The sequence below is a fragment of the Drosophila santomea genome, chromosome 3R (genome assembly GCF_016746245.2).
Source record: "Drosophila santomea strain STO CAGO 1482 chromosome 3R, Prin_Dsan_1.1, whole genome shotgun sequence".
In the NCBI taxonomy this organism is placed as follows: Eukaryota; Metazoa; Arthropoda; class Insecta; order Diptera; family Drosophilidae; genus Drosophila; species Drosophila santomea.
Genome location: NC_053019.2, coordinates 7,683,095 through 7,709,323, shown reverse-complemented (window position 1 = coordinate 7,709,323; position 26,229 = coordinate 7,683,095). Strand labels below are relative to the sequence as shown.

At 42.6% G+C, this 26,229-nt stretch overlaps 1 protein-coding gene across 2 annotated transcripts; it reads right to left on the bottom strand.

The window, feature by feature from the left end:
* Positions 1 to 134: 134 nt before the first annotated feature.
* On the bottom strand, positions 135 to 25,824 carry LOC120450765 (homeotic protein Sex combs reduced). 2 transcript variants are annotated; one of them, XM_039633905.1, is made up of 3 exons: positions 25,409 to 25,824; positions 16,194 to 17,179; positions 135 to 567 (listed from the first exon to the last, which is right to left on the bottom strand). In XM_039633905.1, exons 2-3 carry the CDS (start codon positions 17,143 to 17,145, stop codon positions 260 to 262), a joined length of 1,260 nt encoding a protein of 419 aa, XP_039489839.1. In that variant the 5' UTR covers positions 17,146 to 17,179; positions 25,409 to 25,824; the 3' UTR covers positions 135 to 259. The 2 variants fall into 2 exon arrangements, with proteins under 2 accessions (XP_039489839.1, XP_039489840.1); XM_039633906.1 differs by lacking the exon at positions 25,409 to 25,824 and adding an exon at positions 23,771 to 24,330.
* Between the last annotated feature and the right edge of the window lie 405 nt (positions 25,825 to 26,229).

Below are 26,229 nucleotides of genomic sequence, written 5' to 3'. Positions count from 1 at the left end.
GCGGATACTTGATGCAGTCGGGAGCCTGGGAGCTGGAGGCGGCGGAGGAGAAGAGGGAGTTGGGACCGCTGCCATTGCTGCCACCGTTGGCCAGCGAGCCCGGCACCGCACCGCCACCCACTCCTACCGAGCCACCACCCACTGGAGCACCGTCCTGCGACTGATAACCACTGGCCGCCGAGGCCGCCGCCGCCGTCTGATATGGTTCCTGATACAACTGATTGAGTCTCTAACCAGTACCCGAAAAGTGCCACGCGTCCTATGCGCTCAGGTGCGCGAACTGCGACGGATGGATATCGAACTGGTGGTACGGGTGGCCATATGGACCCATGTGGTAGGGTACGATGTTCATCGAGGCCATCTTGTGCTCCTTCTTCCACTTCATGCGCCGGTTCTGAAACCAGATCTTGATCTGCCGCTCCGTGAGGCACAGGGCGTGCGCGATCTCGATCCTGCGGCGGCGGGTCAGGTAGCGGTTGAAGTGGAACTCCTTCTCCAGCTCCAGCGTCTGGTAGCGGGTGTATGAGGTCCGTTGTCGTTTCGTCTCGCCATTGGCATTCACAGTACCTAGAGGAAACAAGGAAAAGCTTTGTTAGTACACTTGCAAAACAGGAAAAGAGTGATTTTATTTGAAGCAAAACAATCCATTAATAATGAAGAAGAAACGATTTGTAAGAAAGTTTCTGAATAAGGTAGTTAAAGCTCCAATCAAATATTTACTATACCACAGAGATTACATTGGTAATGGTACTGGGCCTTTACCGGAATACCGACCTAATAACAGGAAGCTTAAACACATATGTAATCGAATAGCACTTGAATGTAATAAATTAAAGTTTATTATTATTTAGAATCATTTCAAACCTCTCTACCTGCGAATACCCGAAAGTCATTTGTTTCTAAGGCTAACTATTTTAAGGCGTTTCTAGGCAATCGTCAAACGTTCAAGTGGACACCACCACCATTTACCCAATCCCCCTAGCGTTCTCACCGCTTCAAGCCAGTTAATTCTCTCATTTATATTGTGATTTTCTGCAACGTTGCGCATTTCATTTTCATAAATATGACGTGCCAAACTGCCATTTGGTGGCACCCGAAAAAGTTCATGCCTGGAATTGTGTTTGGCCCAAAGAGTTCAGCGAAGGTATCTCACCCCGGTTGATGAAAACTTGTATCCTTGTATCTGCAATCGTCGGAAGATAATGACAATTTCCCGTTCCTTGCAAGTCGCCTCCGAAAACTATTCTGTCATCTGGATCGGGTTTTTCTCTTTTTTTTCGAGGCGAACCGCACGAGGGCGTTCAAAGCGCGTCGTTCGTAATGAGGGGGCGTGCTGTGGCAAAGTAGACTTTTAAAAGCCATTTACCGTGGCGTGTTATTACGGCCAAGTCAATTGGCCCGCCCGCTTTGTTTTGGATTTCCAAAAAAGAGTTGAGTTGAGTTGAGACGAAGCTCTGCCAGCTCTGCCATAGACACTGTATCTGTATCTCTAGTATTTATATCTGCCAAATGTGTGGCAGTCAGTCAATGTGATAGACGGCAACCGCTGACTTGCTGGTGCGTCCCTCCTTGATATTGGGAAATTGTTGTCTCGCTTGATACATAGCTAGCATGGGTCACGGCATATTTGCTAAGTTAAAGGCAGTTCGATTTACTGCTTAGGACAGGTTGTGTTATTCTTAGTAAGAGTTAAAGTCTAATACAGCTTTTTATTTGGTAATTAATGGTAATTAATATTATTATTTCATTTTTCATGAGTATTTACATTTTGCCTTTAAAAAGCTTGAAAACCCCCTGCAATCTGCTTCCGTCGCACTTTGTCTTTTATAAACATGTTATGTTATGTTGCCTACTTAAAGATACACAATGAAACTGTTGCCGCTTTAACAAAAAAAATCAAAAAAAAAGAAAACCGCCCACACACTTTCAAAAGTTTTCCTCCGCGGTTGCTGCTGTCACAGTTTAGTGGTTTCGATGTGACGTTGGCGGAAGATGTCGAGCCACATCAATCAGCGGCAAAATCTAAATGGAATTTCTGATTAAAGTTGAAATTAATTACCGCTCATTTAATTAAAGCGAGTTTGAGTGTGGCCAAAGCGCAGGGATAGCGCCGACATCAAAGCTCCTGCACTTCCCCAGCTGGCTGCCATCCTGAACGGGCTTAAACTAATGACCAAGTAAACAGCGAGCAGACAGTAACCAGACAACCGGCATCGGCTCCATCAGTCATCCGGATCAGTTGGCAATGGAAAGAGGCTTCCTTCGAGTTGGCCAACTGCTGGCCGTGGCCACAAATTGAATTGCACTAGTCTTGACCCATTTCGATATGCTGCAACTGTCAGTCAGGCCATCAAAATTGATACCGCAAGTAATATTTCTAGTCTACCATTAGAGGACGTCGTCTTCTATTTTTTGGTGTAAACTTTTCCAAAACTTGCCAGACTTCCGACTGATGCATGATGTGCAGACGTTTTTGAGTGCCCTTTACTATTTGATAAGCAAGAGTCCTGACCTTGCCCATGCGTCCTGCCAAATCAATATATACTGTGGCCATAGTTCACTACAAGGGTCGCAGACATGCTTTTTTTTTTTATTATTTAGTATAGTCTGCTATAGTATGCCTTGTAGGGAGACAACAAAAGACAGGATGAACACTGAACACTTGCACTGCCGCCAACCATTTACAATTGTCAAATGCTGCTGTCATATGTAGCAATTTGTTTACACCACTCAAGGGCTGAATGGAGGGGAAAGTATTAGCATGGCGAAATGTATCTGCAAGAGTCTTGAGCAACTAAGGTCTTGAGAATGTATCTCGATATTTGGCTTCCTTTTTTTTTAGTATTCTAGCTTTATCAAACATTATTCAAACTTTAATTGGAATTGAATATAATATGCATAACTAATTGTGCATAGTAAAATAGAAAATTGAAATTTGTTTAAAAAAACCGAAAACATTTATTAAGCAAATTTGCATCTCTGCTCTTTATGTCCGATTAAACCCCACTATTCCAAATCATCCTCCCTCCATTGAAGATCACCATCGCAGGCATCATCAGCCACTAATTCCCACTCAGATTTTGCTGATTTCCGACTAAAGATCAACACACATCCGCAACCCGTTGAGTCCCAGCCGAGTGTCAACACTGCGATCTCTGTTGGCTCTCTCGTGGTCGTGGTCTTTCGACTAAATACATAGTATGTTTTTCTTATTTTTTGGTTAACTACATGCGAGTAAGTAGCGCATCACTGTCGTCATGGCCAGGCGCAATATCTAAGGCGAAAGCCCCCAACGAGTTGACAGGGCAGAGCATCATCCAAAAGCAGCCCCATCGTATTCGTATTCGTATTCGAATCCAACGGCACCTGGCATGTCATATCACTGGTGCTTATATCACTTGCAAGGGGAGCGTCCAAGGGGCCAGATCTCTTGACAGCGCCAATGAGCGAACATTCGAAGCGTTTTACAAGTTTGTTCCCATTTCCCTGCCACCTCAATGGGATGGGAGGGTATGGATTCGGATCGGGATGGGATGCCAGCGCCTCAGACTCGGGCTGTATCTTTGTCTGTGTCTGGGCATTTGTGAAATACTATATAGACATATTGGATTTTGCATGTACAAACATACGAGTATATGTGCACATATTTCCGAAACAGAACGCCCCAAGAATGAAGAATCGACTTGTGTGTGAATTTGTGGCGTTGCCTTTGTACTAATACCCTACTTTTGGGTATTGACGTTTCATGTAAGGTTAAATGGAGCTGAACCCCAAATTAAAATTATAAAATCTGAAATATTTCATAAAGCCATGCTCTGAAATGGTATCTACCGATCAATTATTTTAGGCGAATTTTTTTGAGTAACTTTTTCTATGAGAGCATTAACACATCGTTTTGACTGGAAGGAAGATCCCTGAGTTGTTGGACACTTCATTTGCATTTCGCGTAAGATGACGTCAAGTGTACTTGGCTACTTGGCGAGTTTCGGCTGACAGCTGCTTAACATATCAGTTGGAAATTTGATTTTTGGTGCATCCCATTTCGGCCTGCATGCAAAATCTGTTTCAGAATTTATTAAGTGACGATCGGGCTGGAGCTCCATTGAACGCAGTGTCATCGGGATCGGTTCTGCAATTCAAATTGCCATTGTCTGGCCGGGATGGGATGTTCATGTTCCCATTGAACATGATGTTTCGCCAGTGTCTCTTTGCATACTCCCCGATAGTCCGAGATTGACACGGGATTAGCATACGGCTCGATCTCTGGCAGGTTTAAAGGTAAAGTTAAGCTGAAAACCTTTGGCGTAGGTCAGACACCGTGCCTTTCCAGCCGAAGTTTAATTGTTTTCTGCTTGCTAGAAATAAGAAAATACGACAAAAACACACTTGCGGCTTGTCACAAACACTTGTACTGGTCATTTGTCAACGCTCCGGCGTCTGGTCAGGCGAAAAAAAAAAAACACTTCGCTTCAACATCGTCATCTTAGTCAGCAACGTGTGCGGCACTCCAAGATCCCAACACCTGGGATCCGATGGAACTGTGTTATTTAGAAGCGAGGAGAGCGTGATCTTATCGTGCAACAACAACTTTGAACTTGTACTTATACAGCGAATTGTAAGCTTTAAACATGGCAATATTATCTCGAGTCCCCTATTTATGAATTGACTGGCAATACGAATTTCTTGTTAGGACACATATACTTTATATATAAACAAACAGACGAGCTCATTCCCTGTGCAGGTCTCTTGAATCAGGTTGGTGTTCAAAAGGAAGGTTCATAAATCATTAATCAACGCACTTCCGATCATCGTTGGCTACTCAGGAACCCCTGGCTAATGAGTCGTTTAACGGAAAATCATTATCAATGTCACAATTCCAGCCGCGGGCCATTACTCATAAGAGACGAGAACGAGTCAGGGAGGAATTCCGTCACAAATTGAACTAATTAAAGACAAAAAGTGATCTCGGCCAAGATCGCTTGAATTGACAAAGAATTCCGAGCTATTTTGCGGCTCTCTGAAAGTTAAAATTCCCTCAAAAATATGCTTCGAACTCGAACAGTTCCAGAAATAAATCAGACACTACAGCCAGAGCTCTGCAGAGGTGCCACGCTTGAGAACTGCTGGAAGAGATAAATCTTGGACCCTGGGACCGACCCGATCGGAGGGATATACATACAGACTATCGAAGGCAGATGGGGCCGTCAAAGGGGCCGCCGCGGGGTCGCGAAGGGGCATGTGCAGCGCTCGGGTTAATTTCTTTCGGAAAAAGAAAATTAATCAAGTATGCGGTCGCCGGGCTATCTGAGAATGTATCTGGTCCTCTATTCGGCAGGCTGTATCTTGAGCTGCGCGTTGCATTCCTTAGGTGATAAATGATGCTGCCCGGCGGTTTGAGTCATATTGTGTTTGTGTGTGTTATTTTTGGGGGCAGGCGACAAATGATGTGACATTTGTGATAATGAAAGTGTTATCCCCCTCTACCTCTAGATCTACCTCTAACTCCACCCACTTCGTGGCATACAGCACGTGCTAGACAACAGGTGTTTCGGTGTCCATCGATGTCCGCAGACCATTAAAGCACTATTAAATCGTAGTTACAACTCCTGTCTGCCTCTGTCTGGATATATTTGTCACAGCGTGGCTGGGGATGGATGAGGATGAGGGATGGACAGTGTGGCAATTCCAAAGCAAAATAGGAGCAGAAGCAGCAGCCCAGCTTGATCATTAATCACAATTCAAATAAAGGAAGCGCTGCAGTCGCAGGATGGCGGTCAGAAAAATGGCAAGAATATTAAAAACACTCCAAGAAATGGGATGCAGCCAATTTCTGGTGACCCTGGGGGGGAAGCTTTTTGTATTGTTTTTTGTTTCTTGTTTCTTGTTTTGTGGTGCGAATTGTGCGTGGCCTTGCCCAACGCCCTCCCACTTACCACCCACCCCTCCCACATTCTTTTGGGCATTCGCGTGGCTGCCTTTGGCTGGGTTTCGTGAAAAATGGAAATTATGTCAAGAAGTAAATTGATTATTTCGCTTTAAAGCATTTTTCAATTTATATTCCGTGTTTGTTGTCAACACGAACACATTCAGTTTCGTCAGCCCGACAGCCGCCACAATGCCCAGCATTTCATTTCCAGCTCTTTTATCGCCGTTTTCTTCACTTACGCAAAGCCATTCAACTGAAATGACATCATGTGCCACAAGCTCTAGTTCTCGGCTTTTTGGCCAACAACTGATGCGGTTCGTTGGCAAATTGAACGGTCTGAGAACTGAAGGTAACCGAGGGAATGGGAAGAACTTTCTTCAGATAGTGAAGCATATGGTATCCGGTGGCAAAGACTTCTCCAATCCTTCATAGCAACAAAATTACATTTAATTTATGGTAATCTCTTGTATTAAATAATGAAATACAAAAAAGAAGAAGAAACAAATGTATTTGGCTTTTATACATGAGGAAGTTAAACAAGCAATAGAATGAAATGCCTTTACATGCCAAACGCCGTTTTGGATCGTAAATTTAAAGGATGTTCGCATTCCACGCACTTGTATTGAATTCCACGTAATTAGTTGACATTCAAGTAACTTGAAAGTATCAAGTATAAATGTTTTATATTTGTTAAACATTCTAAAATAGTTGATTTTTATTCAAATTAAAGTAATTTTCGTGCTCAGCGTGGCTATTTCGAGGGCCCGCAGAGTCGAACTTGTATCTTCGTAATAAATCCCTTCCGTATTAAACGCTAAGTTCCTTCCTCCAGCGAATCAAAAGCCAATTAAGCTAACCATCGAAATCAACCTGTTGATTGGACACTTAGGACTTAAGTGCTTTTCGCGGATTAAGCCAAGCAAACGCCCCCGGGAGACACGTGACGCTCCCGACAAACCCCCTTCACTTGTTCCCTCCCCTGGAAGTGCTATATCCCCGGCAATAGACAATCAACCCTTGGAGAGGTTTCCATAATTGTTTTCAATTCGAGACAGTTGCCAGCCCCGAACACCATTCCTCAATCCTGCGCTGGCATAATGAGCTGGGAAACAAATTATGCCGCTTGTAGCTCGTATTGTGTTGAAAATATAATAAATGAATTATCTGCATAATTAATGAGCTTTTAATTTTTAATGGCGCGTCGTGGCGCAGGCTCCCAGGGTCCGGGCAGGCCAATGGACCGAGAGGCACATGAAACTTACCAAGGAACCAGCCGAGCCGAGCGGTTGGTTATCAGGTATCAGGCCTGGCGTATCTTTTAGATACACTTTTAATGTGACTTCTTGCAAATTATTTATGCGCGCATTTTCGCTCAGATAATTATCGTTTATCTCTGATTTAAAGAGTTCTTCTCTCCCGCCAGAAGGAGATGCTGACCATGTGCACACACCATACACATCCGAAATGGGGTGTGTGTTCGTGTTCGAATCCAAAATGACTACCTCAGTTAATTATGGGGCTCCCGAGTAGGGAGCCTCCCGAGCGTCGCGCATGCGCACATAAATTAGCCGAGCTGCGCTGAAAACCTGTTCTCTGTTTTTTCGTGTGTTCTCCCCCGTGAAAAGACCGCGTCAACCGAGATACCCCCCTTGATCTAGATACCCTGCGCTCGGTAGCGGTGCACCCATTTTTAATGAGTGTCCTGTCGTCTGCAGTTGAATGAACGCGCTACAAAATGCGGCATTGTCGTCGTCTGGCTTCTGGAGTTCTCGCTCATTTTCATTTTCCCGCAGCCCCATGATTAACTGCTCGGGGTCTTTGACTGGCGCTGATGACCACAAGTCCTGGTCTTAGGTTCGATTCTGGATCTGGTTCTGGTTCTGGACCAGGTACAGGTCCAGGTCCAGGCCCCCAGACATCCGACCGCAGCTCTGTAATCAATCACGGGCACGTTGAAGAATTTTTTGCTCCGCGATTTTGATTTACTCGCGTCGCACTCATTGACTTTCCATTAATAATTTCCTTTGTAAATTGCATCCTGTGGCAATTGTTGTAATTGTGATGAATTCTTTATTAATGCAAAGTGCGGCGGGAGCGGGCTAAAAGCTGCTGTCAATGGCGTTAGCTTCAATTATCTTCCATATTTCTTGTGCCGAGAGGCAAGGCAATTCATTTGCGATTCCTCAGACGGATGGCAAACAATTTACATTTAAGTTTGAGATACTGCCCCCTACTATTTCTCTACTATTAATTCGCTAGTTAATGCGATTTTTATGATGTATTTAAGTCCAGTTATCTGATTGGCTCTGGGTTGCATAACAGCAAACCTAAGCAAACAGATTTGAAATTGAGGCATTAAAAGTGGCCCAGGTCAATGGGCTGAGATTAAGTATACTACACAAGGCATTAGCCGATCTACTGAGATCCATTAATCAAACGGAAAGTTATATTCGAATTTCTGCTAATAGAGCTGTAGATTGTGTGTTGTTTTTTTAAGCAGTTTTTTGATTTCAGCGATTTATTGAATTTATATATTTGTAAGTTGCCTCTTTCTACTGGTTCTTGTATAAATAAGTTCTCAACCCACGTTAAAATACGGCCGCATAGTTAATTAAATGGGAATACGAGACACACAGCAAGCTCTGCCAAATTATCGTGAAACCTAACTTGACGAAAAAAGGTGATGTATTTGCAAGCTTCGCTTTTAGAAAACAAAAGTATTCAACATGGCTGCCCAGCAAACATGTCAGAGAAGATGTGAACACGAAAAAAGCAGACAAAAATGAAAAAGAAACGAAATTAAAACCAGAGAAACGAGTCAGTGGCGGAGGCTGAAACCGAGGCTGCGATGATGAAGATGAAGATGGTGAAGTCTGGGCGCGGAACAAGTTTTCAAGACTTGCTACAAAGGTGTCTTTAAAAATCTTTTAATTTCGGCTCTTCCTTCCCCGACGACTCACCCTTATTTTTGCCCGTTCGAGCAAAGTGCAAATTTGCTGTCGTCAGTGGGGAACTGAAAATGGAGCTGGAGAAGGAGAAGGAGCTCCAAAGGGCCTGGGAGCTGAAAGTCGCCGCCCGCCTTTTAATGAAGCGCGAAGTGCAGCAAATGTATCCGTATCTGTTACTGCACAAGACGAAATATCTCACTATTTGGTTCATTTGTTTAGACTGTATCACGAAACATGTAGGCCGTTGAAAGATATTATATTTTTAACGATTACCGTTTTTATATATTCAATTATATATTCCATTTAGAGTAAATATATTCGCAGGTCTTTGAAGAGTCTTTACAATCTCAAAGCAAATGTTTTCTAAAATTTAAACTAAATGATAAAATTAATATATTTCCAGCTTTCAATCAGCAAAAAATAAATATTTATTTTTTTGATTTCAATAATTTTTTTTTTTGTTTTTATAAATATGCGTCTATACTTTTTTTCTGTGCAACCTTGAGCGTATTGAAAGTAAAGCCAGCCCAAGCCAAAGTGATCCTGGGCCTCAGGCCAGAACGTTGCTAACAAATTGCAATTGTTGCCATTGCATTCGAGCTGTCACTGCAAAAGGGGGACAACACACACACACACACACACACACAGCGCGGTAAAGACGTGGAGCTGACCCTTGAACCCCGGCGAGTTTAGTATGCCATGCACAGGAAGAAAGCCCAATTCAATGCCTGGTACAAAATATGACCAGGAAAAGCCAAGTGGAAGTGCCAGACATTTAAATCGAATTGGCTTCAGGTGGCACAGAACGGGCAGCACGGTTTTAATCTGCGAAATGTAAGCCAGTTCGTGGGGCACGTAGCCGTAGACAGCAGATACATATGTATCTGCCAGATACATTCGCACACACCCGAACCACGCGTGTAACTCAATTTTCAATGGAGGAGGTGGCAGCACACGCTCCTCAGCCCGCAGCCCCCAGTCAGCTAAAGCCGGGGAGGAGATCCAAAAACCCGGCTCACTTGTGGGTTTGTCTACTCAGCCAAATAGTTTTACCGCCTGCATTAATAATTCACAATTTCATCTCGGATTGTATGCGATTTGCGATGGTTTTCGTTTAACTCTGGTTTTGTTTGCTACCCAGCAAAGGTCTGCGGTCGAGACCAGGTCCCAATGTACTAAGTCCGCAGCCAGTTCCTGGTTAAGCTTTAGGACAGTGGGCAGCTGAGTTGAGATGTGGATAATTTGAAGAACTTAGAGAAATACGTTGAAGTGCGTACAACGTTTTGAAAATTCGTATTAAATATAAATTTTGGAAATAGCATATGTTTATTATATTACGTTGCTTAAAGTTTTTTAAAAGTTTTTTTAAAGTTTTTCTGCACAACTCGCGAAATGGCTGGTAAAGATATATAACAATGCCTATTCTTAAACATCTTAGAATAAGATAGGAAAGGAACTCGCCAGCTGTTTTCCTGGGATTTCCCAAATTTAATCACTGAATATCCCCCTACGACCCACTGTGTCCTGTTCGCTTATCGCCATTGCGTCATTTTATTTAAGTTAATGCGCAAAGAGATTAATATTCTATGCGTATCTCGGCAAAGGAAGAAGGCCAAAGGAAAAGGGAAAACGGTAACTGGGTGAGAAGTGGATACTGGAGTGGAGAGATGGGGATCCGGCAATCCATGGCCATCTGCAGATGTGCGCCAATTTGCGACTGAATTTGATAAATTCGCATTGCAGCGCTGCCGTGACACTACGTTGAATTTATGGCTCGCACTTTTTCACCATTCAAATCGCAATTACTTTGCTTGATTCGCAATTTAATTTTCCCCCTTCCCAGGCGGCAATTGAGTATCTGGCAGATATAGATATATGCACTGACCAATCCAGTGGTTCTCTAAACAATGGAGTAAGAGTAAACAGTTTTCAGTTTTCAGTTTTCTGATGCTGTGCAAGTCCATTAGAATGTCCTATCAAAGCGAAATGTTTCTGTGAAAACCGTATCTGTATCTATATACATATGTGTGTTCCTGAGCTGCATCCACAGATGTATCTGTATCTATCAGCGCTGGCACATCATCAGTCATTAGTGGCGCCATTGTTGGCTCTTTAAATATTGCCGTCTTTGTTGCGGCGAGTGGCCCCCATTGTTACTGTCTCCCTCGAAGAGTACACCCCCCTCTTCTCACCCCTTTTTATGCGCTTTTATTAGCTTTGGCCAAAATGTGGCCGACTGCCACTTGAAGGCATCAATGGACAACTAAGTTTCATAAACAACAAGCTCTTCGGGTCATCATTCATCTTTTTTTGTGTGTGAGTTGAAGACGCTTTAAAAGCGTTTTCTTCACAGACTGATTTGAGCTATCCGATGAGTGATATTTTTAAGGCAGACAATGCCTTTGGGTACGAACTAGGTGTGTATATATAGAACTGCACCAGAGTTGACCTACAAACAAATTAAATGATGTGGGGGAATAGAATCTAGAATGTAATTGCATTCACACTGTAATACATTTAAACGGATTATATATTTTACACCTTCTATAATAACAAATGTATAAACAAATTTTAATTACTTTTTCCATCATTTTAATTTTTCTTTAATGAAATTAAATATTTTTTCAGTGAAGGCAATCTTAATCAATATTTTTCCATTTCTTATGCAGCTCTTTGTTGTGGGCTTTTTGCAGCTCTTTCAGTGCCCGTATCTGACCAACTTAAAGCCGAATGAATTTCAATTCAAGCAGAGTGATGAGTTCTCTTAGCAGCATCCCTCGAAAACTGAATGGGGCACCAAATTCATTAAGAACAATCGCCAGCAAAATACACTCTGTGTTTCGTGTGCCAAAAAGTGACGCTCGGTGTAAAACAATCCGACAGGCACCTCTGCATTCGAGCTCATAATAGCGGTCCAGAATACTGCAGAGTTGCCTAATAATGGGCTTGGGCTTTGGCAAGGACCATCATCGGCATCTGAGAGCCGGAGGAGCGGCGAAATAAATTAATGTTCTACTGCACTTTCAGCACCTTGAGCCGATGTCTGGCATTTTGCATTCACCTCGCGCGGTGGGCATTATAAAAATCATTTTCATTTTCTTGGACCTTAGAACGCGAACAGCACCGAAATAAAAGTAATAACAATCATTATGATTAAACGAAGCTATTTGAAAAGTCGTGTCCCAAGTTAATGAAAATGTAATTGACCAGCGAGTGTCGGGCGCGTTTTCGTTCCTGGCTCTGCATCTTCAGCTCCTCCATCGCCGGATTCTGACTGGCAGGCGCAAAGGCAGCATGGCGGCAGGAGCTGGATCTGCAGCAGCAGGTCCACCAGCAGACAACGACACCCCAGACCAGATCCCGGACCATTTCCGAGATCGGGAACTTAACCCCAGTGCCCGTACAGAGAAAAATATAATCCCCATATCAAGAACTTTTTTAAAACAATCAATTTATGTATGGATATATGTATGCATATATGCAGCAGATATTTCTTATATTTAATTATAATGCAATTGCTTTAACTTAATTTCGAACAGAAGTGGTTTGAGTAGGAAAGCTGTAAAAATTGTTAAAAAGTGTTAACTAAAACAAGAAGCTAAAGTCGGACAATTCATTCCGAAGTGAATAAGTTTGCAACTAGATGTGCAGGCATCGAAAAATTTACAATAATGTTCAGTTCTCTTAATATTGATTTTAAACTTTGTGTCTACACTGAGCAATATAAAATGATTTTAGAAATTCTGACTTATTTTAAGCTGAAGAAAGCAGGATATTTCCCTTTCCTAAGCAATGCTTAGAGTTTAACAAATATTAGTAGAGGAATCCGGATTACGCATGAAATTATTTCTTTTGGATCAGTGTATTTCCAGCTTCTGATGCAATCTGCTGCCTAGCAGCAACCATCGTGTATCTTGTATCTTGCATTCAACTCGTTTGCAAACTATTAATTTTGTGTAGCATCCTGGCATCTGCGGCATCGAGTGGCCACAGCCTTCGGGTTGAACGGCACGATCGGCAAGGGAAATAGAACTGCAGATATTTGCAATTTAGATTTATAAAATAGACTTTTAGCTGGTTGCGTTTTCCAGCGCGTTAGATTTATTTTTCTGGAGTCTTCATTTTTGGTACAGCTTCTGTTTTCTGTTTTCATTCTACTGGTTAGTTACCATTATTGACACGACACTCGGTAATTACACGAATTGTGAGCAATTTATGGAAATTTTTAAGGCAAAAGTTGCATGCAAGTCTGAGTATAGTTTTATGTGCAATTAGCCGCTTACTTAAGGCTCTGCTGGGGCCACTTTAGGGAAAATGTATAGCCTAGCAGATTGTTTAAATCAAAAGCAGCCCACTAATTGGGGAGCGGCCTTCTTGAATAGCAAAAGTGCAGATAGAAATGTCAACAAATTGTCAATATGCATATGGAGGAAGGGAGCGACGAGTAAAAAGGCTTTTGACATTTCGGCAGGCAGCATGAGTATCTTTGAATCTGTATCTGAATCTAAATGTGTTGCAGGTATCCACTGGCTGACATCTTTTGATGATCTGCTTGGAGGTCTGCCAGCTTCGGTCTTGTCAATTAGGGAATGAATTTCCCAAATGAATGCCAAACGACTTCACAAGGCTGCATGCGATATTTAGCAAACATGCAGCTTCATGTGCTTATGGCCAGATACTTGATGCCAGGAGCTCTTAAAAAGTATAGTTGCGAAAAGTGTTTCGCAGAAACAGGCTGTTTCAGACAGCCTCGCCTCGATTTGCTCGCTCTGAAGATGGCGTTTGAGCTGGCGTTTTTTCTTTGCATTATAAAATGGTTGCCACAGTAACAACTTGACGTGATTATATGCAATCAGCCGGGCCTTGCCCCTCCCCTTGGCCCCTGGCCCACGGTCCCTACTCCCCTCTTCCCTCTCCACACGAGCAACATGCACTCGAAATTTGCATAATTGTTAACATGATGTTGGTTGTTGCTTTTGCCGTAGCTGCTGCTGTTTTATTTACTGGACTTTAATCAGCGCCTGTTTTTTAGATGCTACCCTCAAGATTGCCCTTTATTATTGGCATTTGCGCTGCTTGGCACCTGCAACATCGTTTTTTAATAGTGATTTTTAACTTCGCTCGGCTGCAATTATAGAACATCCTGCACATGCCAACACACCCTGCAATAAATTCTAATAAAGACATTTGATGTCGAAAATTAAGTTGTGCTCTGGGACGATAAAAGTGGCTAGGCTAATTGTCCACCAGGCTGTTCCTAAAAAAAAAAGAGGTCAATTAAGTGCAGGGTTGCCAAAAGGTACAACTGCACAACTGGTAAAAAAAAATTAAGCCCGACCAAATATTTACACATAATTGCACGGTTACAGTGTACCTTTTACATAATAGACTCCATGATCAACTACAGTTGTTCTTTTAATTATATATTAAAAGATATAGCTGCATAACATAGTTGTATAGATGGTTGCCTTTCACATTGCCCTCAACCGAATATGATTAAGAAAGTAATTAAATCCCGGCGATGCATGAAAACTCAAGGAAAATGGCAGAGCCAGACGGAGATGCCCAGATACACGAGCTCTCCCCCGACAGAAATACACGATTTCCTGCGTTCAGATCTTTGAGTGCGTCTTTCTTACATATGAACTGCACATGTATCTGCATCTGAGCGTACTTCATTCATGTCTCTTGAAGTTCATGCTCTTCATTGCTGCACCCGCTGCCTGCTGCAATCAATTCCTTCCACGCTTCCACTTGCCGCAATTTGCATAACAAATGCACGCCGTTCTTGTTGTTATTGCCCGGCTGCCATGAGTAACAGATACATAAATAATAACAATGTGCCCCATTGATTGGAGCCGAATGGAGAACAAGTTTTTCCGCGAATCGAAATGGAAAATCAGCCAAGTTGTTAGTCAATATGAATCTGTATCTGCTGACTTGGCGTTGCGACTATCTATAAATATGAGGTACATGTGGCAGCACTTAAGCGTCGCTTTAATTGGCTGACATGTTGTGATTTCGGGTTGTCAAGAGCTGGTTGAGTAAGCAAATATGGAAATGCAAGATACTGACCAGCAATTAACCCTATCATCGGGAGAAAATCCATATACTTAACTATTTTATTGAATAATTTCAAGTGCCATTCGTTATACTTTCAAGAGGTAATGAGTGCGCTATTTGATTTATGAGACAGCCGCTGAGACTCACAAAAATATTTCCCAGAACCTGAATGTAATGATTTATACCTGAACAGAAATATTTAATTATTTTTTAGCTAATATAATAAACGAGCTGCAGGAAAGTCTGCAGCCAGGCAGATCTATGCAAATGTCAAACTATTTGCAACCCAATTAATCTCCCCCAACCACCGGCGAGTATGAAGAATCTTCTCAATAATTTGATTACACTTTGGATCCCCAAAACAACTTCGTGAGTTGCCCTGTCGATGGGTCAGAAAAGGTGGAAATATGGGGAATCTGACGGGGGCGGGGGTGGCAGAAAGAAAAATCTGTGTGCGCGCCAGAGACATGATGAAAAATCACCGAACAATTTTTCGTTCACAATTTTCCAGCCCAACAAGTTTCGGGTGGAAATTTGTTCTGTTAAATTTAAATATAAACCGCGCGAGGTGCTGAGATTTATATCAAGCCGCAGTATTTGTCTGTCCAGATACCTAGTATATATTTATCCGTATTCGTATCTGTATCGGCATCTGTATCTGCGGCGGTATTATGAGTTATTGTGGGAGTCGACCGGCCTTCGCTGCGGGATGGGATCGCTTCACGTTTGTTTACAATTTTCCCGAGCTACGATTTTCGCGGTCGAGTTTTTCACGCAGCATTTCTTCTTTCCCTCACCTTCCTCCGATCTGGAGAAAATCCGGAGAGCGTAAGTGCGAGGGAAATGTTGTTATTGTTTATGTATTTTGACAAGATTCACCGCGGGCACAGTTTGCCAGACAATTTGGTGCTAAGCACTGGGCAAGATATGCTGCTTGGCAGTTGCAACACCCATTTCCAGTTGGTGGGGCAAGTGTCTCGAAGAAGTGGTACTGAGCACTGAATGACGCACCGATTGAGGTGAGTTATCGCTGGATGGATGTTGATTTATGGAGCTCAATTCTAGCTACTTCGATCTTAAAATGCCATGAATCAGTAAAGTTCTTAAGTACGTTAAAAGACAAGTGTAATAGCTCAATTTTCTTAACAGTGACGGTTCTTCTAATTAATTAGCTAATAACATTTTCTGAAAGATTTTTTGATAAGGAATTGCTTTGCTATCTATTATCGCAGTTTAATATCACAATTAGTACTCACTCGTCCCGAGATGCACTCGCTTCATCCACGGATATATCTGCGGCGGGTTCTTCTTGCCGTTGCCGCTGTTCTGGCTGCTGCCCGCCTCATTGCCGCTGTCGCTCTCGGAGTCCGAGTCCCCGCCCCCCGGACTGTGCATCGGCACATTGACGTGCCCAGGACCTCCGGGCACACCCGATCCGCTGTGGTTGTTGTTCAAACCGGCAGCGACAGCGGCTGCCGCCAGGCTTCCACCCAGGACGCCCTTGTTCAGGGATCGGGCCACGCTCTCCACCACTGAACTGGGCGATAGTTTTGGCGAAATGTCCCTGGTGGACAGATCCTGTGGACTGGCCAGCGACTGGCTGTTGTTGTTGTTGCTGCTGTTGGCGCTGTTGTTGTTGTTGCTAGCACCGGGAACCCCGCCGTTCCCACTTCCGCCCGGCGTCACTGGATCATTGGCGTACTTGCAACTGATGTTGGCTTGCTGCTGCTGTTGCTGCTGTTGCGGGTGTTGCTGCTGGGCGAGTTGCTGCTGCTGCTGCTGGGCAGCGACTGCTGCCGCTGCATGCGCATGTTGCTGCTGCTGTTGCTGTTGCACCTGCTGCTGCTGCTGCAGGAGCAGTCGCTGCGGCTGCAGCTGCGTGTAGTCCACCATATCCGGATTTCCCTGTCCGCCGTAGGCCGCCTGATTGGCGTAGTGGGCCTGCGGTGTGTTTGGGTACAGGTTGGGCGTATAGGCCGCCGCTGCTGGGAAATAATCGTTCGCTCCCGGCGTGCCCGCCCCCGCACTGCCCTGACTCCCGTTTGCACCGCCACTGGGCACCACTGGGGCCGCCCCGCCCCCGCTGCCGCCCGCACTCGAATTGCCCGCCCCCGGGTGATTCTGCTGCGAGTTCATCTGCTGCGGATAACAGGAGGCCAGCGAGTTGACGAACTGGTACGAGGACATCGCAAAGCAGTCGGGATCCATTTTGAAGCCAGGGGTCGAAGTGGTGGACTGGAGTCTGGAAATGAGAGGATGGGGTATTAGATGGGAACTGCATTTTAAAATTATTTAAACAACATAATAAGGTTGCTTGCCATATTTATAGAGTAGATCAAATCGAAAAAATGTTTAATAATTGATAAAAAGAATCTGAAAATACAAATCCTTTTGCTTGCTGCTCACTTTTTGCATTAAGATCTCTTTTTGCGATTGGCAAGCTGCGGGGGATTAGGTATTTCCATTTAAGTAAAGATAACTCGAGTTAGAGCCAGTTCTTGGCTCCAACATATTTCAATGGGATCGCTATACAAGCCCCGAGGCTACAGATACAGATTCTCGTGAATATTTATTTGTATTGTTCATTTTTATCCCTAAGATAGTGTTTTAAGCTTTTTTTTAATTATGACACCTTTTTTTCAACTTAATGGGCAATGGAATAAGTAATACCCGTTGAACAGACGAGCTGAGGAAGCTGGTTACAGGATTTTTTAGAAACTTAACCCGAAAGCCTCTGTCCCAGTTACTGCTCTTGATTGGTTACTCCCCCGAAGTGTTTTCTTAACCGCTGATAATTTCACTTGCCTTTTACTTGGTTATTATTATTATTTCTTTGAGAACGGTAAAGAGTGGTTTTTTTTTTCTTATTTTCCGCTGATGGAGAGAGCTGGGTCTGTCTAAGCATGCAATTTTAGCCTCCGCAGTGGATACTATATATATGTATTCACGTACCAGAGCTGTTGGCCGAGGAATGCCGAGGGACCGCCCACTCTTCTGGACACACTTGGCGGAAACTTCTTGGGGCTGCACTTGCTGGCCAGACCCACTCCTCGCGATGCAACCATCGCAGATATTGCAGTCTTGGTTTGGTCTTGGGCATGTTTGTTCAATGGCGGAAAACTCGTATTCTCCGCTGCGCAGATAGCAAACAAAAGCATTGACCCTCCGCTTTCAAAGGAGCTGAAGGAAAGGAGCTCTCGAATCGCCCCAGAGCCGAAAAAGTGCAAAAAGGAAATAAGGCAAAAGAGCCAAGCCAAGAGGCCGCTGCACATGAACATGCCCAAAACTAAAAACGAAGATGGCAAAATTACTTGTAAAAGCCGAATTTAAAATACGCTTCAATCTATTAGGGAATATTTTTACAAAGATTGAAAACCATTTCCCACCGATCTAAATATAATATTTACCCAGTCCCTTTGAAAGCCTTGTCTGAGGATGTGAGAAAACTGTATTGAGAGTCTGACAATTCTTGTAATTTGTATATATATGTGGATAATCCGAGCTTAAAGGGTATCGAAACAAGCAACAACAGCAGAGAACGGCGAACATTGGCCAAAAACAATGCACCAAATGCAAGCCCCGCACCTCCCTGTCCTTTTTAGAGGCTTGAAACCAATAATTTTGATTCAGTGGGCAATTTAACCCTTTAGCATGTTGGCCAAATGAAAGAGCTCTCAACTTGGGCTTAAATTAAAATGCCGTACGCCATTCGAAACTGGCCAAGAACCCAAGGAGCGAATGCTCAACTTTGGACAGAGATTTATTTGATGAGCAGGGTTCTCGGGGAAAACACAACAAAAAATAAAAATTAAGGAAATGTTGTAAGCTTGCCCTCAGGAGTCTGCCTCCCCCTCTCCCTTCCACTAAGCTCTTCTCGATCTCCAGCGATTATAGGCTTTAAGAGCCCGGTAACGGTGCTTTGGAGAAAACCATTTCGACCTGGCAATATGAGAATTATAGTTGTAGACAAGCGCCCGTGTTTAAGCCGAACAAGGCCGAAATCAGCGAAATTATAGGATCGGGGTCTTGGCTGACTTTGAACCTTTGACTGGCAGATATTTGAACAACCTAGGGTCGAATCGATTTGGTGGCAATTCGAATAAAAGCGGTGAAAATTGATTGGGTGAAAAACCACAACTGTTAGGCACCCGAACCAAAAGTAGCGAGAGCAGCCAAAGTTTCGAAGTTCATAATGAAAATTGATTGGCAAGTTGATATAAAACAATTTTGTATTTTGCTGAAGTTTTCATAGCTTAATAAAAATTAAATAAATATATTTATGTACCTAGGGATCATACGAACATGTAATAACTCTTTTACTCCAGATGCATTTGGGAAAATCAAACTATAGTCGTCTTTCGATTAAAAATTCACTTTTGGGCAAATTAAAAATTTCCAAAAACTGTGAGAGGGGAATATAAACAGAAGCCATAAATTAAACGAATTCGAAAATTGTTTTCCAAATAGTTTAAGTCGGCGCTGAGGCGACAAGCGGTTCAATTGGTGTTAATTAAATCCATGAATAATAAAATACGCAGACGAATTTTGCGGGCACCGAAAGAGACAGGGAACTGGAGAAGAAAAAGAGAAGCAGTAGGAGAGGGAGAGGGAGAGGGAGATGGTGAGGGAGAGGGAGGGGCAGACATTGTCTTAGATTGGCGATCGTCGGTCGAGCTCATAAGAAAGCCATAAATTATGACAATTCTTTCGGGATCGAACCGAACTCAGCGACATTTTGGACTCGGGCAACAGAGTTTTCTTTTGTTCCACCCTTGTTATATAAACACTTTTGATATGCCTCCGAATGGGAGTGAAATTTCTCCTTGCCCCGATACTTAAACCGCAGAACGAATTTCCTTTTCCCGTCCCCGGCGTTTCCATTTCACATTTCCACAGGTAGGATCAGACCCTATATAAGCTAAGGCTACATGGGAGGGTAGGAGTCAGCCAGAGTGAGAGTAAATAAACAGCAATTGAGTTGCACATGCGTCTGCCGATGCCCATAAATCAATTGGGGAATTATTTCAGGGCGACAGCTGAAAAGGGTTTTCTTTTCTTTAGGGGGTCTTGACTCTTCTATTCGAACTTTTTGTGAGCAAGCCGCTGAGCATCTGCCCAATTAAGATGATTAACTTTTGCATAATCAATAGACGAAGTTAGGATTAGTAAGCAAACAATTCTGCCAGATATCGATTGTTTTCGAGCAATGTAAAAAACGAAAAATAGCATTATAAAATAATGCTATTTACAGTGAGGAGCATTTAGTGTATAGTGATCAATTGTGAATTAATAAAGATTTCTTGATTCTTGTTTATCTTCTCTTACATCGCATTTTTCCATTCGTTTTAAACTTGTTGATTGTATTGATTATTGCAATGTAAATTTGACTGAAAATCGTTTGATAGTTAAAGGCCCTTTTACTTTTAGCCATGTACTAAATCCAAAAGCTTTGACACTCTTACTAGTTCTACTTACAGCCCAGCTAATTTCAAGCATATCCCAATCCGTTTTTGCCTAAAGACTCTCCTAACAAACAATCGAGGAACTCTGAGCACTCCATCATCGTCATCATCTACGTCACCGGCCCTGAGGCCACCATCTTAATTATGGGGCGAACAAAGCACCCACAGCATTTATTTCTCCTACGAATGTCACCGAGCTGTTTGTCGTCACCATTACGGATTTTGTACCCAAACGAGCCCTGGCCATAAATCATAATTTTTAGCGTTTGTTGTCAACAGGGGCGTAGCTTGTGTGCACGTAAACACGCCGCTCTAGTACCTTAATCTGCGGTACGCACGAGTTCAACTCTAAAATACAAAAAAAAATAAAATAAAAAAAGAGCAGAACAAAAAAGATAAATAAAAGGTATTTGCGCACGCGCAGTCACACTCATTGGCAACACTTGTTGTCCCGCTCACGCTGCCCATATGGAGGCTCGGGAGGAAGCGAGAGGGCCAGACACAGTGTGCGGACCCATTAAAAAGTCATAAAAATTTGTAAGCACCTCATAAAAATAGTCATAAATATTATTCCTCTTCATCTTTTTGTGTCTTTTTTCTCACTCCCTAAACATGCATCTCCTTCTGCCGTGGCAACCCTCGTCACAGTTGCTGTTTGTGGTTTGTTTGTTTGTTTGTCATGGCTCTCATAATTTTTATGAGTTCTCCAATTGTTTTCCCAACTCAAAACCAATCATCGATTCCGATCCTCGCTGCAAGCGGCCATTTGTGGTTCAGCTTGTCATCTCATTCCACTCCGATAATTTATGATCTCTTGCGTAATGTTTGAGTCGGAATTATCCTTACAGTAGTCCTGTTTCTGACCGAGGACATCTCAATTCTGTAAAGTATCATGGTTTGGCCACTGTTTACCCATAAATTTGTAGTCGAGTAGCCTTGACTTGTAGTCTTATTTTTGGAGAGGAGTTTAATAGGACATTTATTAGGATAAATTGGGCTAGAGACTTATTTAAGACTTCAGAGACTTATTTTAGATTTTGTTACAGATAATTAGTATTAAATGTATTAGATGTAGTATTCATAAAGAGTAAACTAGAAGGGTTCAATAAATTTGTTTTAAGTCTAAGGAAATGGCTTGAAATATAAAAATGCTATTTCAACTTCTTTCCTATTCATTATTTTCTTGCGGTCTTGTGTCTTTTCATTTTGTTACTCTAGCATTTATTGTACGGTTTTCTATTCCTGACAGAAGTGCCTGCCATTTTTGCGGCCAATAGATCAACGACTCTGGCACAAATTTTCAGCTTGCGTGCTTGAGATTTTGATTTATAAATATGAACAAGTATAGTTGAAAGGTTTGAGGGGGCGTCAGGAGAAGCCGGGGTTAGGCCATGATGAATGTCTCCGCAAGGCGCAGGCCAAATAAATTACGGCGCTGCAGAAGACACTCGAAGAACTTTGGACTGGCCTATTCCCTCCAATTAGCAGTATAGACTGCAATTCGGAGTGGGATTGTTAAAGGGCCTGCAACTGTCTCAGTGTTGTGCCCATATTATGCAATCGAACCAGCCAGTTCTCCAGCTCTTTGATCTTGGCCCACCCTCGGCGAGATGGGCGAATGAAAGTGACCTACATCAAGTGGAATTTCATCCACTTACGACTAGAGCACATGTGGGATGCCATGCCGGGATGTGGAATACTGCCCAGGAGCATCGTCTTCCCTCGGTCATTGGCAAAGTCCCATGAAGTTCCAGCCCAGTGCGTCTTCTTTTATTTTACATAATTTCAGGTTCGCCCCATGGCGTCTTGGCCAGCATGAGTTCGAGTTCCCCGGATAGTAGCCAAGCCTACATATATCGTGGGTATTTCTTCATCCCTATCCCTACTTGGGCTCGGTATATAACGCTATGTGTCTGGATTAACCTTCTATATGCGGCGCTTGTTAGGCATTTTTCATTCGCTGTGACATTTCGCCTTTGTGCCTCTTAATTATTTCAAAAGCGGCTGCATTTCGCTTTAATGAAGTGAAAATTCTTTGCGTTGATACCGCACACGCAACCCTATAAAAAATTGCTGAAACACATAATACAGAAACAAAGCCCAGATATAGGGATATATATAAATTGTAGTTTCGGGGTTCGGTAACTGCCGATAAACATATATATTATATATATATTTTATATATACATATATATACATATATATATATTTTATATTTTATTTATTTATTCAAATTAAATTATTTGTTATGGAATATCTTAAGAAGCAATCAGCACAAATAATTATAAATATAATTAACGAATGCTTTTAAGTCTACTCAAGAAAGTTAAAGCAATTCAAATTTACAAAATTTGTTTTATTGAAAATTTTGCTATTGTTGTGATGCTACAATGAAATTCGAATATGCAAAGTGTAACCTTCTTCAAGTTTTAAAAGAAAATCTAAGTTGGTAATAATAAATGTACTTAAAAACCTTTAACTATTTATTTGTTAAAGATAGTTATACCCGTTACTCGTAGAGTAAAAGGGTATACTAGATTCGTTGAAAAGTATGTAACAGGCAGAAGGAAGCGTTTCCGACCATATAAAGTATATATATTCTTGATCAGGATCAGTAGCCGAGTCGATCTGGCCATGTCCGTCTGTCCGTCCGTCTGTCTGTCCGTCTGTCCGTCTGTCCGTCTGTCCGTATGAACGTCGAGATCTCAGGAACTACAAAAGCTAGAAAGTTGAGATTAAGTATACAGACTCCAGGGACACAGACGCAGCGCAAGTTTGTCGATTCAGGTTGCCACGCCCACTCTAACGCCCACAAACCGCCCAAAACTGCCACGCCCACATTTTTGGAAAATGTTTTAATATTTTTTCATTTTTGTATTGGTCTTGTAAATTTCTATCGATTTGCAAAAAAACTTTTTGCCACGCCCACTCTAACGCCCACAAACCGCCCAAAGCTGTCACGCCCACACTTTTGAAAAATGTTTTGATATTTTTTCATTTTTGTATTGGTCTTGTAAACTTCTATCGATTTGCCAAAAAACTTTCTGCCACGCCCACTATAACGCCTACAAACCGGCAAAAACTGTGTTTAAGATTCTCCTTCTCCCTTCCACTAGCTGAGTAACGGGTATCAGATAGTCGGGGAACTCGACTATAGCGTTCTCTCTTGTTTTTTTCTAAAAATTATATTTTTCTAAATCGCTTTAGATCAAATATTGCTACAAAATATAATATTTTAACACTGAAAAAAAAGCACCAAAAATACAAAACAAAAACTGTAAGCGTATAAATATCCTTTAGACTTTCAATGACTGTTTTGAGCTGTTCCAAAGCGTTCAAAAAATGTTCAGCCGTAAAACTCGTTTACTCACAATTTTAGTTAGCCGACGGCGTTCACCTGCGTAGAAGTGAGTTTGTTCTGATTTTCACTGCACTGAACCACGAATTTCACTTATGCTGAGTGCGGAAATCGTCGTGGAGGATCACAAAGGTATAATTGTCACAACCAGCAGGATATCTGGGAAATTAATCCGATGGCATCCTGAGGCCAAACTGGCTAGACTTTTGCGTTCTACCTGCAGGCGAATGTTTTTGTTGATTCTAATGGGTAATTGGCCGCAAAGGGCTGAGCTACGAATTTGGACGGCTTTTGGTATCACAAACACACACGCGCAATTTGTCACAGATCTCGATAAGTATATGCGAGATAGCCGAGTATCTAAGTATCTGCGCGAATTTCACGCCGAATTTATGACTGTCCATCAGAGCCAGCCACGATGCAAGCACTTTGCAGTCCATCCATTTTTCGCCAAAATCTAACAGTATACGCGGCACAGCTGAGTGTTGGATCGTTCAAGCTTTTTAAGCTATTTTTTATTTGTGTTTTTTGTTTTTGGTTATTCCGGTGTATCCGCGGATACGTGCTCGAAGCGCCAATGTCTCACTTTGACTGCCGGGGCATAATTCAAATTTCTGAGCATCAATAAAAAACACAGATACGCCAGCGCTCTGGCTCACTCACACTTCTCCATTTCCCCCGTCCAATTGTATCTGCGAGTACGAGCAAGTAGAGCTACATATCGACGTCCAAGTGCAGCGTACATTATTCGAAAAGTGTGCGAGAGAGACAACGGCCATTGCGCTGCTCTGCCGTCTCGCTCGCTCTTGGGCAAATGCCGAAACTACCTTTGCGAACGCGAAGAACGTTTCGAATCAACCGCTAAACCTGAAATTCGTTGCCACAAAGTGTATCTCACGGATACGTATACGACACATCGGTGTGTGTGTGTGTGTGTGAGTTCGAAAGAGCGGTTGTTAGAAAAGCACCGCTCTCCGCTTTTCGAACAAGTTCTTATTGAGAGAGATCGTTACTCCGGAGTTCGAAAAACATGTTTCGAACTGCGACTAAATTCTTATTGTTCTCACCGACACTGTCCGTGTGAGATCGATTTCGGTGTACAAATCATAAACATTCGAACTCCGTAGTTTCAGCCACGACGGGCAAGTTGGAATAAATTCAAGAATTTGGGACTTATTTGGGGCTTTTGGTGAAGTAGAAGCAGCATGCAATCTACTTATATAATGAATTTTGTAATATTTTAGTTAAGTGTACATTTGTTTTATACATATATTATTTTGAGGTATTGAAAGGAAGTTAAGTGAATAGAGATCGTTTAGCAATATCATATTGATTTTTTCGGTTTAAAATCAAGCGTAAGAAAAGTTGTTTATATTGAGATATATTTTAGAAATTTTAAATTATGATGACAACTGAACCAAATGTTATGTGACTCTAAAATCATTTTACGTCTAGAACCCATTATTTTTTTTACTTCAGAAGGATTTTAGTTTTGAGAAATTAATTTTAAAATAAGACGTAAAAAGGTAAATGTTGCAGTTTGATTTAAAGTCATACCGATGGCGTCATTTAAACATTTATAATTAAGTGCTGCACTTATTCTTTCTCTTACATACAAAATTAAGCATTTCTTAGTTTGCTGTTTTCTTACCTTTAAGTGGACGACTTGGGGAAATCCAATCAGAGGCTATGAACTAGCCGTAGTAATTCAATAAGTTTTCTTAGCCAGCACTTCACTGAATATTTTTTATTTTCGGATTAATTGTATTTGCCTTTAGCAATGCACTTTAATATCTTAGTTATTTGCGAAGGTATGCACTTTGAGAAATGATTTTAGGTGAGTAGGTGATTCCGCTCCTATGTAAAGGAGTTAGTCGGTAGAATATCCGCTACGGGGAGACCATGGCACCTTGCCGTCGCCAAAGAGCTTCCCATGGAATCGCAAGACTAGCCTTCGAGCGAAAACTTCGCGGATTGCAGACGCGTACGAATACGAGTACGTGTATCTGAATCTTTTTATATTTGCAAGAGACCGAGCGCGGTGCTTGGCGACTGATGTGCGCCACGTTCGATTCACGTTTGAGCCATAAAGACCGACAAAACGACCCTCTACTTCGTTGCCTTTGTGTGCGTTTCGAACACTGTAAATCATTTGAGGACCCGGCCAACGAGTGCGAACGAGAGGACGGACAGTGCGCATTTTCGAAAACCATGCTGTCCCACTTGCACCCACGGCAGACTCCGCCCCCAGCCTTGATTTATGCGACGAGGGTGCCACGGCAACCGGCCTATGGCGCTCCAGCTTTTTCCTCGATTTGGGGAAAACGCGCTCCCGGGAAAAGCGAGAAATTGGAGGAAAGCGAGAAAAGCGAGAAAAAACAGGTAGTTGGCAGCCACTCCAGGACACATCTGCCCATGGTTCACGCTCCAGATTAGGCCAAAATCATCCTAGATTAGGCGTCTCCCCCACTT

Bases quoted from the DNA above. Each gene is read 5' to 3' on its own strand.
- LOC120450765 (XM_039633905.1), bottom strand. From the start codon at position 17,145: ATGGATCCCGACTGCTTTGCGATGTCCTCGTACCAGTTCGTCAACTCG. The intron at 568-16,193 runs GTGAGTACTAAT...TGTTTCCTCTAG, and splicing joins GCGAGTGCATCTCGGGACGA to GTACTGTGAATGCCAATGGC.